This window comes from Sebastes fasciatus, chromosome 12 (genome assembly GCF_043250625.1).
Source record: "Sebastes fasciatus isolate fSebFas1 chromosome 12, fSebFas1.pri, whole genome shotgun sequence".
NCBI classification, from domain to species: Eukaryota; Metazoa; Chordata; class Actinopteri; order Perciformes; family Sebastidae; genus Sebastes; species Sebastes fasciatus.
The window spans coordinates 26647275-26660601 of record NC_133806.1 but is presented as its reverse complement, the minus strand read 5'-3'; the positions used below and the strand labels follow the sequence as shown (position 1 = coordinate 26660601).

Sequence of the window (13327 nt, the reverse complement as noted above, 5' to 3'; positions counted from 1 at the left end):
GCACCGACCGTAACTAACCCAGTACAGGCGCAGTGAGAGAGGAGGCTGGCCTGGGTTCGGTAGCGGGCGGCTCACATGAACACATGAACATGACCGCAGAGCTGCTGCTGCTGCTGATCCAGCCGAGCAGGTGCCGAGTCAGAGCGGCACACCGGGCCTAGCGGCTCTGCGAGGGGAACCACGGCTCCACCGGGAGACCTGCTGTGATCCGTTGTCTCTGGGTGTGTTATACAGTGAGTGGGTCCGTGTACCGATCCGTTCCGTTCCGGTAGGTTGTCGCCGGTTTGCTCATGATGTAGGCCGGTAATCCTGCTGGAGGTGGGTCAGCGAGTACTGTTTCATATGTGCTTTGTTTAATGTGACTAAGATAGAGGTGTATGATGATGATGTCCAGACCGGCTGTAGGCTGCACAGAACCGTAGGCTTCCATCACTGTTAATACTACAGTACACCCTGTACAGACAGACTCACACACACACACACACACACACACACACACACACATATATATATATATATATATATATATATATATATATATATATATATATATATATATATATATATATTAAAGGACGGCGCTGCACCTGTAATCCTGCAGCAGGTGAACGTGCATTCATTGTTTTGCATTAGCTTTGTTTGATAGGACTGTAATTCACGTGCTTCACTGTAATCTGCATTGTTCCACGTCCTGACTGATGCATATTGCAGTGGTATAGATGGTCCACACACATCAATGTGCTCTGTTATAGACATTAAACCAGCACAAAGTGTACTCTGCCCAGGCTCTATAACAGAACATGAGGCTATAGGGCTGCTGCACAATTAATCAAATATTAATCGCAATCACGATTTTGGCTTCCCACAATTAAATGAACATGATCGACTACGATGTTTAAAAATGTGTGCTCCGTTATGGCTTCACTTTTAGGGAGCTGTCATGCCCGAAGACTGTCTGGAAGAAGTGGACGTCATCGCCACCTTGGTTTTTGGCCATCTCCATTGTGTTTTTTGGCCGTTGCCATCGTGGTCTTTTCCCGTCACCATCTTGATTTTTGGCTGTCGCCATCTTGTCTTTTGGTCATGGCCATCTTGGTTTTTTAACCGTCGCCATCTTGTTATTTTTGCCGTCATCATCCTGCAGTGTGTTCCAATCCACGTACTTCTGGAAGTACACTTCAATGTAGTGCACTCTGTACTTACTTGAGTAGTGCGTGAATTTCAACGGAGTAGGGTCGTCTCAAATCGAATACTCTGCGGCGCACTGACCAGAAATGACAATCGCAACATTTGACCGCGGCTCGCTACCCGCCAAAATATCTTCTTCTTCTTCGGGGTTTTACGGCAGCTGGCATCCTTTGTGTTGCACTGCTGCCTCCTTCAGGTTTTACCCGTCCACTACCCGCCAATATATCTGCCTGCTTTGTTGATCCAGAATACACAGAAAACCAAATCAAATGAGTAGACGTGAGACGTTCCCGTTGTTCAACACCGCAAAAGCTCCTGCATCATCTGCCGCCATTTTCACGTTGTTTGAATAGCGGTCGTGGTCCCGCCCCTTCCGCTACGTAGCCAAGATGGAGACAATTTAGTGTGTGAAGTGTCCAACGTTCCACACTCACCGATCTGACCGTTTTGAGTACAACATCCGGGTACTTCAAGTGCACTGCATTTTGCCATACTTCAGTGTGAACGCACTTATGCACTCAAAATAGTAAGCGTAAGTACGGAAGTACGCGGGTTGGAAAACACTGTTGTTTTTTGGCCGTCACCATTTTGTTTTTTTGCCGTCGCCATCTTGGTTTTAAGCCATCGTTGTCTTGGTTTCTTTCCACCAGAAGTGACACGAGACGGTGGAGCTAAGCACAACCGAATGCTGTATAAGACATTTTTAGGCGACCAAATAGATTATAATGAACTTTGATGAAGTGAAAACACGCCGTGAAAGGGTTAACGTTCTAAGATGAGAACACAAACAACTCCCAAGCCCAAACGTTTTGGTACATTTTTGCTTGTAGGAGATTCACTGTGAATAAGGACCAGTCTTATTTTGATGCAAAGATTTGTACATTAGCAGAAACGTAGCTCAACATGGAAGAGAAAGCAGAGCTCTGTTCATTTAAAGGTGAAAGTGCAACAAAAAGATTTTGTCTCTAAAATCAATAAATAATCTCGATAAATAATCGTGATCTCAATATTGATCAAAATAATCATGATTATCTTGTTTATAATCGTGCGGCCATAGCAGATGTTATTTTGAGCATTTGCTGTGTTTTCACTAAGAATAAAACTTCATATACTCAGTACAACTCTTTACTTGTATTTGTACTGATTATTGTGCATATTTCTAAATGGTTGGTGCCTTTATGTTTGACCACCGTCACCAAATAAAAATAACATTTGAAAAGAAAAATGTCTTCAGGGCTCCTCTGTGTTTTCTTATATCTTTTTTTTACTCCTCTTTTCCAGGACGCAGCGGTGAGATTCACATTTCCACACCGGTAGAGAAAACAAAGTGACAGTCGAAGGCGAGAGAAAGAGGCTTCTGTAATTCATGTGCCGGTTAGCGTCTGCTTGGCAAGATGAGTACAGACAGACCCAAACGGAACATCATCAAAAAGAAATATGTAAGTGAAACTTTTATTTTCATAAAACAGAACAAACTGTTCACATGGCCTTATCATTCAGACTAAAAGAAGGTGTCTGCGTGTCTGCGTGCTTCCTGGTTTCTGCTTTCGACATTTGGAGATTTCTGCAAGAATTGCATTTTTCGGCGATTGGATGGCGAGCACTTCTGTTGTGTAAACTGCTCTGAAACCCCCTTATTGTCAATCTAGCTAGGAAAGCCATCCATCCTCTGAATGCTCTAGGTCTCTAGTTTGTGGCTGTAAAGTGGCTGTAAAGTGTCATGAGGCTGTGATTATCCTAGAGGTCACCACAGGTCAATTTATACAGTTTGAAAAAATGTTCTCACTACAATGAAATGTCTCCTATGGGGACGAACATCATCACACATGAATACAGTTGGGCTCATTGGATCCACAAGAGTCTCAGTTTTACAGTGATACACAATTTATGTAATTCAAGACTGTTTATGGACCCCAGTATGCAGAAATATTCAAATACACCATTTTAGAATAGGAGAAAATAACACATTTATACTGCATTTAAAAAAAACTGCATGTGATTATCATAAAGTGGGCATGTCTGTAAAGGGGAGACTTGTGGGTACCCATAGAACCCATTTTCATTCACATATCTTGAGGTCAGAGGTCAAGGGACCCCTTTAAAATTGGCCATGACACTTTTTCCTCGCCAAAATTTAGCCCAATTTCTTTAACATTTTCCAGACTTTTTTTTCAAAGATTTTTCTGACTTTGGATTCCTTAGGTTTTTCTAGTTACATATGGTATCAGTATCTTCACTCTAGCTTTAAAACTGAACCTTTTACAGCCTCTGAAAGACAGTAAAGTCGGTCGGGATCGCAGGTCTCAGAATGTTAATATCAGCATTCACCAGTGAGGTTGGTGGATAGTTGCAGGGATTGACGAAGACTCTGTAGATACTGTACGTCTTTACTTTTCTCTTTTTGTTTTCAAATTGTTTAAATGTTTCCTTTTCATTTTGACTGTATTTGACTGTAGTATGATGACAATTATGAGAGATAATAATAATAATCCTGTTTGTGTGTGTGCCTCTGCAGGACATCAGCGACGGGATGCCCTGGTGTGAAGAACGTCTGGTCCGGAAAGTTCTGTTCCTCTCGCTCAGGGAATTCAGAGACACACACCGCGCCACGCACAAACACTCACACATACACACACGGGCACGCAAACGCACGCCGAAAAATACGCTCTTACAGCAAAAGACACAGACGCTACCTAAAACACACACGCAGAAAAACTCACGCACAAGACAGAGCGTGCACGCGCCACAACAACGAGTCACACACAGACACACGCAGAAAAACACACAAAACGTGCACATTTCAAAACAGCAACGCGCTCATGAACACGCCAGCAAAGGGCAAAAAACCTCTCAGGACTCTCACACACCAAAAAATAAGTGCACTCACACACTACACAACACGCAATCAAAAACGTGTGCAGGGAAAAAGACACACACTGTACAGCATACACACTTACAAGGAAACACACACACGTTTCAGAAGAGTTCAGTATCGACCAGGACGCTACGCTCACATAAAACACACAACACACTGCCGCTGCTCAACTCCAGATACACAGAAACTACAAAACACACACACACTACTCAGCACAAACACTCAGTGAAGAACAGCTGCACGCCTGAAAACACACCGACGCTGCTGAGCCCTCCCGTCCCGGCCAGGACGCTGCGGTCACACACTCCCACAAGCCTCAGCGGTCAGTACCAGCGACACGCTTCTGCTCTTCTGTCTTAAGCTGGGCATACACTGAAGTGTCAAAAGTAGTGAAAGTGCTTCATGTAAGTAACTAAAGTCCTACCTGTTCTCTGAAGGCTCCCTGGTTAACGGCATGAGCCGGTGTCAGTCCCTCCTGTCAGCGAGCTGGAGCTGGTCCTTACAACGCCGCCTTGCGAGCATCCATCGCCACAAGGACGACCCCGCCAACAAGAGGTCAGCTGCTCTAGTGTGTGTTTTTGCACATGTGTTTGCATGTTCATGACTCGCCTACAAACAGCTGGAGAGAAGGTGTACTGTGCTGCCACCTGCTACAGCTTCTGAAAGACAGCAAAGTTGCGGGTCTCGGAGGGTCTAACAATCTATAGCGCACGGTCTAAAGTTCATAGCGCGAGTGCGTTTAGGGCGTGTCCAACTCCACTAAACGGCGCATAATCTGGCTGCAAAGTAAGGGGCAAACGGGTTATATTTAGACTCTTAATCAATCGTAGGTGTGTTTTGGGCGTAACAGGAATTAAACCAATCGGAGTGTCATCTCCCATTCCCTTTAAAAGCCAGGTGCACCTGCACATTGGCGCATACGTTTTTTTAGAAGGCGAATTTGGTAAACGGATTTTCTTGTGTGCCAAGTGAAAGCGTGCGAGCAGACCGTCTACGGGAGCAGTGGACCCTCTGCCTCCGCCGGCTCCCAATCCTCTGTCCCATCAACAACTCCATTTAACTGCATACAGTATGAGACTTGACTATGACTTGCCCCAAACTGCATGTGATTATCATAAAGTGGGCATGTCTGTAAAGGGGAGACTCGTGGGTACCCATAGAACCCATTTTCATTCACATATCTGGAGGTCAGAGGTCAAGGGACCCCTTTGAAAATGGCCATGACAATTTTTCGTACGTTTGGAGCATTATTTAACCTTTTTTGCGACAAGCTAGTATGACATGGTTGGTACCATTGGATTCATTAGGTTTTCTAGTTTCACATGATACCAGTATCTTCACTCTAGCTTTACAACTGTAATTTTCTCGTTAACTTCGACAGCCCTAATTAGAACCTTTATGAAGGATTTATTGCAGGACTGTTGTGTTAGACTGCATTAGTCTTAGATATGTGTACCTAATGAATTGGTTGAATGTGTGAATGTGTGTGTGTGTGTGTGTGTGTGTGCGCGTGTGCGTGTGCACAGACCAAGGCTGCAAGCGCAGAGGAAGTTTGCCCAGTCCCCTCCCAGCTCTCCAGGGCCGCAAGGGTCAATGACACCAGCGCAAAGTAACCACGCCCACAACCTGGCCGTGGTCACCTGTCTGACGAGACGCAGACCCAAGACTGAGGACTTCCTGTCTTTCCTCTGTCTGAGAGGTAAGCTACATAGGTAGTGGTCTGAGCCAAGGCTGTAGTTAAGTCCAAGACCAGGTCCAATCGATTTGATTGTTTAATTTTTTTAATGCCAGAATCGATATATTTGCTTCATTTGAGTCTATGCGAAGGTAGAAGGAAGTTACCGCTTTTATTGTTATAGTCTGAGTAACCTGACGTCATATCCGTTCCGTATCCGTCAACCAAAACAAACCGCAGCGAGCCAAAACGAGAAAGTAGAAAACGTTGGAGGGTCCTCGCGGATACGACCTGCACCCTCACATGTTATATCCAAAGTGGTAAACACTACACATCCAGTAAAGTATGGAAACACTTTGGGTTTCACACATTGCAGGAAAAGCAGAGCTAGACATCACGGCTAAAGCTGCATGCTAACTCTGTCACGGACCGGAAACGTTATCGTATTGCGGTAACGTGCGGTCAAGCCGGCCGTCACTCTCATCTCCGTGGTCAAATGGGCCGACGCTACAACTGTAGAGCACCCATATACTGACATTTATGTTAAATGCATTCAAACGGCCCCGATGGAGCTGACCATGGATGTATAAAGAGAACGGAGCTGACGGGAGAGCTACTGTAGAGACAACCTTGGAGAAGTTAGAGGAAGTATACACGTGTGACTACGTCTGGTTTTCAAAATAAGGTGTTAACAAAGGGAACTGTATATACAAAATACATATATGGAAATAAGATTGATTGGATTATATTTACCAGAAGTATAAAACATTACATGTCCCTTATTGATTAAAAAGAAAATATCACTAATTTGTGAGGGAAATGTCTTTATTCTTTGATTTTTGGGTTGCTGGAAAAAATTGAATAAATAATGTCTGACAATGACTGATATATTTGACTTCAGGACATCTCTGACTACATACATGCTGAAAATCAAACATTTTTACTGGATTAATTTCCAATGTAAAGGTCCCTAGAAGTGTATGATTCAACTTTGTGTTAAAAAAGTTAACAAGTATCGCAATAAATCGTAATATCGAATCACAATACATATCGAATCGGCACCCAGGTATTGTGCTTATATTGAATAAGGAGATAGGTGAATCGTCCCAGCCCTAGTGTGTATATAAGAACTCTTTATGCTGAATATAGACCGATGCACCGCTGTGTTTAAATTCATCTAATATCTCTGGATAGTCAGAGATCCTCTCTGTGTTATATGATGTGCTTTGAGAGCTCAGTGATAATGGTTTTACTGGTTTTATGAAAGAGAACCAGACTGACTTCCTTTTGCTGTCTCCAGGCAACACCACTGAATAAGGCAAAAAAAACAACAAAAAAAACACGAGCTGCATAGAAATCCCAGAGTTCTTTGAGGCAGCCATACTGTATCTCCTACTGAATCAATGAAGGCGTTTCCTCTTTCACTTCAGGTTCGGCAGCGTTGCCTAGCAACATGGCCTTCTTAGCGAGCGGACGAGCGAAGGAGCCAGCTGGCACTCGGCATCTTACTTCCTGTCTTTCCACCAATCACAGGACTGCAGCTGAGAGGAAGAACATGAGCATATTCAGGAGAACAACCGGTAACAACTGACCTGTCTGTCTGTGAAATGAGAGGTTTTCTAAAGGGACTCTGGTGCTCGTAAACATTACCGCTTTTGTCCACAGGGACCGCCAAAATCAACCCCAAATTAAGGTTCCTCGTTAGTAGCTTTAAATACGTTCACATCAGTCTTTGTGAGTGTGTTATGTCTTTTAATGACTGAGGCAACTTAAAATCATTTTTTCTCTTTGCTTAAATGAATTCTGTCTTTGTGGCTCTGTGTGTGTCTTGCCGTCCTACAGCGCAGCGAGACTCTCGGTCCGTGAGAGGGAGGCCCGGAGGCTCGGCGGCGGTCAGCTCCTTCTGCCCTCTAACCGCCCGGGCTCAGAGGAGGAGGGAGAGAGAGAGGAGAGAAGAGGAGCAGCAGAGGAGGAGGAGAGAGGGAGTTGAGAGACACCTCCTGAGACCTCGCCAGCTCCCCCTACAGGGCAAGAGGACTAACAAGGTCTGATCATCTTTCCTACACGCTTCTTCTGTCTGAAAGGTGTCTGGTTGTGTCATCAGTATTATTGTAGTGACTTTTAATAAATATTTTAAATTAATTCAACCGTCGTTTTGGTCACATGAGGTTGGCACGGGTTACCCTGGTTACACGTCTCCAACCGGCAAGGAGGCTCTCAAGAAGTGACGATGTAAATTACTACTGTTTATTCACACAAAAGTATGTTGAACGATGGTACACATATTGAGAATGTAGTGCATAGTATGTGATTTCGGACGAAGCCCATGTCCTCTTTATTATTGTCAATACTGTATATGCTGCTCCTATTTTTATACTTCCTTCTATTTAAATGGTTCACATTTTGTTACACTTTGTTTAGCTCTTTTTTTTTACTGTGTTAGCTGATGCATCTTGTTTTTTGCACTATCCCCTTTGCTGCTGTACACTGCACATTTCCCCACTGCAGGACTTATAAAGGAATATCTTATCTTATCTTATCTTATGTTATCTTACATCTACTGTTTTATATCTATGGCTATCTCTATCTGTTGCAGGTTGCCGTGGTGACTGGACGCTCTGAACAAAGAAGCTCTTCTGTCAGGTCAGTTCCTACCTTAAAGCCTAGCACGGGGGCGGGCAGCAGACGCTCCCCCAGACCCTGCACCAGGCCCAGCAATACCTGTAAACCCAGAGTACAGGAACACAACAACAACAACAAGCACCTCTCCCGGCACAGCAAACACCAGCTGCCTCGCAATCACCACCCGACTAACTACTATAGCAAGACCAAGACCTTCAGTAGTCCCCCGAACTCAGGAAGACATCCAAGCAGGACTCAAATACCATTGACTAACGGCTCGGCCATCAGACCGCTGAGTGAGAAGCCCGGGGTGCTGAGGTTGTCCAGGAGAAGGAGAGGCCTCCCGCCAGACACCAGCCCTAATCCCCCTCTGAACCGGCTCCTTTCAGACAACAACTCATCAAAGAAGTGCAGGACGGTGCAATACAGCGACGATGTCCCACTGGAGGGAGACGGCCATACTGGGGACATCCCACAGAGGGAGGTAAAAGATGTTAGTGGGGAGTGTGTGAGCGGTGAAGACGGATGTGGAGAGACGAGACTAGAGAAGAACAGTGAGGACCTACAGGACAAGTTAACCTCTGCCCTGGAGCCCAACCTCACCGACATCATCACAAACTATGACCTCAGCCCCGTCACCGAGGTCATCTGCAGACACGTGAGAGAGAAAAGGCTCAAGAGAAACCAGCTCGCTTCATCCACGACCCCAGCCATCACCCGGACTACTAGTTCCAGAGCTGCTAGGACTACTGTAACTAAAGCTGCTATCAACTCAGTGACATCTACACGCTCTGACCCACCAGCCACTTATTCTGCCAGGAACACTGCTAAGGGTGCTAACAAGGGTACTAGCAAGGACATTACCAAGTGTACTTCACCAGCCAGCAGTTACTCTACCCATAATTCCAAAGGTGCTGCAAAAGACGCTTCCAAGGGTACCACAGAGGACTCGACAAAGGACAGTGCACCTGTCAGTAGCTATTCCAGCACTTCCAAGGGCTCTACGAAGGGCCTTACCCATACCAAGTCTACTACCTCAGCCATTAAGACCAGGACCAGCCCCAGAATCCTCCTGAAGCGCTAACAAACACCTGGAAACAGATATTGAGAATTGAAGAGCAAAATATTAGATCCTGTTGAGCATGACGATGGCTGGTTGGATAGTGACGTATTGACTGTGCTGAGGTCACACAGCATAACGGCAGACACGCTGTATAATGGACTGTATAGTGAAACGTTTTCGGATGCTTCCCCGCTGTATCTGAAACAATAGCTTGGTATTTTTGTATTGTTCACATGAAAAAGGAACAGATTTTTTTTTTTATCAAAGCACATGGTTTAACTTCTGCCGTACAGTTTTCAGTAGCGTACCTACAGAAAGCGGCGACGTGCCGTTGCTGGTCAGGTGACAATACAGACCTGCCGTTTTATTTAAACAGGAATAATCTGTTCAGGATCGATAACATAACACTTCAAATCCTCAGCGGAATTAAAGGATAAGTTCAAATTTTTTCAAATCTCCCTTAAAAAGGACATTTCATGCTCATTTTCAGCTTCATACTTGTATTTAGGGTTTCTACTAGAACATGTTTACATGCTTTAATGTTCAAAAAACACATTATTTTTCTCATCCTGTAGTCTGAATACACCTGCATTCACTCTCTGTCATGCTCTGAATCTGCATTAGGGAAGGTTATGTTAATGGAACAATAGGAAATATTCAATGTACATGTGAGTATTGTTTTAAGACTGACTTGAAAAAAATGTGAACCTATCCTTTAAGAAGCCAGCGGCACGTAAGCACAACGGAAACATTTGATTAACACATGGACTCTGACCTCCATTATGGCCACCAGAACCAGCTGTAACATCTACTGGTCTGTTCAATGGACACAGATTGTTTAGATACACGCGAAGTATACAAGAACAAGACTGTTTTTTATTTACTGCTTTATTTCTTTTATTCCACTGAAGCCTTTAGCTGGGTTTCCACCAAATTTAGTCCCCAGGAACTACTTTTCAAGGAACTAAAAGGTTCCTTCAGCCCACTGTTGTCTGTGTTTCCACTGCGGTCTAAAGACCTGTGAAGATTAGATGGATTAGTCCGCTGACGTATGAAAAAGCAGCATGACAGGAGACGAGGGCTGCTGGTGGTCACGGCAGTAAACACACTCTGTGTGTCGCCTGTTTCATCTAAAAAACGTTTTTTATCTCACTGCAACGATATTTCCTGCTGCATATATTTACTGATGCTCGTTGGATGTAATGAATGACATGAAACTAAGAGCGTCTGTCTCCAGAGTAACTCATCTGTTGAGTGTTTGATGGTTATTTATTTGTGCTTTAGAACGTAACCGCTGTGAAACAATCAGAAAATAACTTTTCTTTCTCTCATTCACAGCACCGCCGCTCTACGTCTCTCTCTCTTCTACGGCTCGCCCTCTCAGCTTGTAAAATCTCTGTTTTTCTGTCTTTTTTAAAATGAGTTGGGAAGCCGACAGCAGAGCCTAATTTTACTTTCAATGTTGTCAAACAAAAAGAAATGCTCTCCCCTCGTCCTAAAATGGTCCTAAGTCCATACTAGAGTACTTCCATGTTTTATGAATGAAGCGGTACAGTTGAAGCAGCGGCGCTGTGTTTGTGTTTGGCCAATCAGCGACGGTCATCCCTGCAAACTCCACCCCAAAAGTTACGGTACTTTCAGAAAGTAGTACCCATCCAACTAGGGCCTTTTTGGGGGGTAAAAAGTCCCCAGAACTTAATTTAGACCCTGGACCCTGCAGTCGAAATTAGGGCTTTCAAAGTTAATGCGATAATGCGTTAACGAAAATACGTTTTAACGCCACTAATTTCTTTAATGCAGCTTGTGATTTTTAGGTTGCAGCAGGCTCAGTTTTAAAGCTAGAGTGAAGATGCTGGTATCATATGAATCTAGGAAACCTAAAGAAGCCATTGGTACAAACCATGTCATACTAGCTTGTCGCGAAGAATGCTAAATAACTCTACAAACTTACGCTAAATTTTGGCGAGGAAAAACTGTCATGGGGTCCCTTGACCTCTGACCTCCAGATATGTGAATGAAAATGGGTTCTATGGGTACCCACGAGTCTCCCCTTTACAGACATGCCCACTTCATGATAATCACATGCAGTTTGGGGCAAGTCATAGTCAAGTCAGCACACTGACACACTGACAGCTGTTGTTGCCTGTTGTGCTGCAGTTTGCCATGTTATGATTTGATCATATTTTTTATGTTAAATGCAGTACCTGTGAGGGTTTCTGGACAATATTTGTCAATGTTTTGTGTTAATTGATTTCTAATGATAAATATATACATACATTTACATAAAGCAGCATATTTGTCCACTCCCATGTTGATAAGAGTATTAAATACTTGACAAGTCTAACCTTAAAGGTACATTTTTAACCGATGAAAAATGTGCGATTTATTTGCAATTCAGTATTTTAATCGATTGACGGCCCTAGTCGAAACGTAATGAGTTCCTCAAAAGGTTCCTAGTTTCAGGGGAAAGTTCAGTGCTTTTCATGCCTGTACTGAACCTTTAATACGTTTTTGTTAATGCTTCACTAGGGGTCGCGTATTGACATGTGACCTCCTTATTTCAGAGTCTGTGTGGATCGACACATATGTAGAATAGAAGGATATGTGTATCGTGAACAACGGACATAAAAAGAAACACCTCTATAAACACTGGTGATGTGGTTTGACCTTCACTGTTAACATGATAAATGACTGTATACGTCCCCACACTAGATGTCATGGATACTACTGAAATGTCAGAGGGTTTTAGGATCACATCAGGTGCTATCAGGTCTTTTGTTTGTTTTTCCAACAAAAACTTGCCATCAAAATAATTTTTAAGTTGCTGTAAATAATGACACATTTCTACACACAGGGGCTCTAAATATGTGATTGACAAATGTGTTTATACTTCTGTCCGTATGATATATTCTATCAGTCAAAATCACAGGTCTGTGTGTTCGTTTATGGTCAATCAATGCAACTTTAAAGTGTTATTGAAGTTGTCAGTCAGTTGTTTTGTTATCTATCCGTCATTGTGTATTCATGGCTTTTTGGTAAGATGAGCAAACTCTTGAATATGAGGGAATATGAACACATGTAACACATGAAAAGGCTAATTTTTGTGCAGCAACATCTAAATAACTGTAAAAAGTCTGTATAAATGTGAATCATTTGAATGAGAATTTGCAATAAAATCACTTTGCATATTTATCTGCCCTGTGCATGTACTTCATTTAAACTGAGGCTATTTCCACACATTGCAACAAGCGCAGAGCAAAGAAAATATCATCCTAAAAATGCTAACCCTTAAAGGAATACTTCACCCACAAAATGACCATTTGTGTATCAATTACTCACTGCCTGTTACCTTGAATTCTTGAAGAGAACGTTTTTCTCTCACGCCTCCACGGTGAACGGATCTAAAAACGGAGAAAAGTCTTGATGAAATGAAGTGAATGGGGGTCGCGTTTAACAACAGCAAAACTATATCAAAACATTTCTTAAGATACAGATCCGCTATATTTAAATAGAAAACAGTGGAACGCTATCTTTCTGTAACCTCATAAATACATAACTCCAAATAGAATCAATGAGTTTCTATTTAAGCTTGTATACAGGTACTACCCTGTTAAAGATAATATTTGTTAGTTCTTTGCAACTGTTAACAACAGATGCACTTTTTGTAATTGTGAAGGGGAAACTATTGAACATGTGTTTGTAGATTGTTTTCATGCTACTTCTTTTTGGTTTAATTTACAGAAGAACTTCTCAAAACATTTGGAAAAAGATAAAGTTTGAGATATCACTCACTTTTAACAATCACAGTTTTTCGGCAGATGAAATTTACAGAATTAATTTGATTTAATATCTTAGCAAAATATTATATCCATAAAATGATATGGCTTAAAATAGAGAGAAATGG

The 13327-nt window shown here is 42.9% G+C and overlaps 1 protein-coding gene across 3 annotated transcripts; it reads left to right on the top strand.

Moving 5' to 3' along the window:
* Positions 1 to 31: 31 nt before the first annotated feature.
* On the top strand, positions 32 to 12615 carry LOC141779576 (uncharacterized). Of its 3 annotated transcripts, none has more exons than XM_074654464.1 (8): positions 32 to 221; positions 2470 to 2627; positions 3704 to 4385; positions 4501 to 4618; positions 5590 to 5762; positions 7169 to 7318; positions 7581 to 7783; positions 8335 to 12615. In XM_074654464.1, the coding sequence occupies exons 2-8, from the start codon at positions 2583 to 2585 to the stop codon at positions 9442 to 9444; spliced, it is 2481 nt and encodes an 826-aa protein (XP_074510565.1). In that variant the 5' UTR covers positions 32 to 221; positions 2470 to 2582; the 3' UTR covers positions 9445 to 12615. The 3 variants fall into 3 exon arrangements, with proteins under 3 accessions (XP_074510565.1, XP_074510563.1, XP_074510564.1); XM_074654462.1 differs by having other exon boundaries at positions 32 to 233; XM_074654463.1 differs by having other exon boundaries at positions 32 to 318.
* The last annotated feature ends 712 nt before the right edge of the window (positions 12616 to 13327 follow it).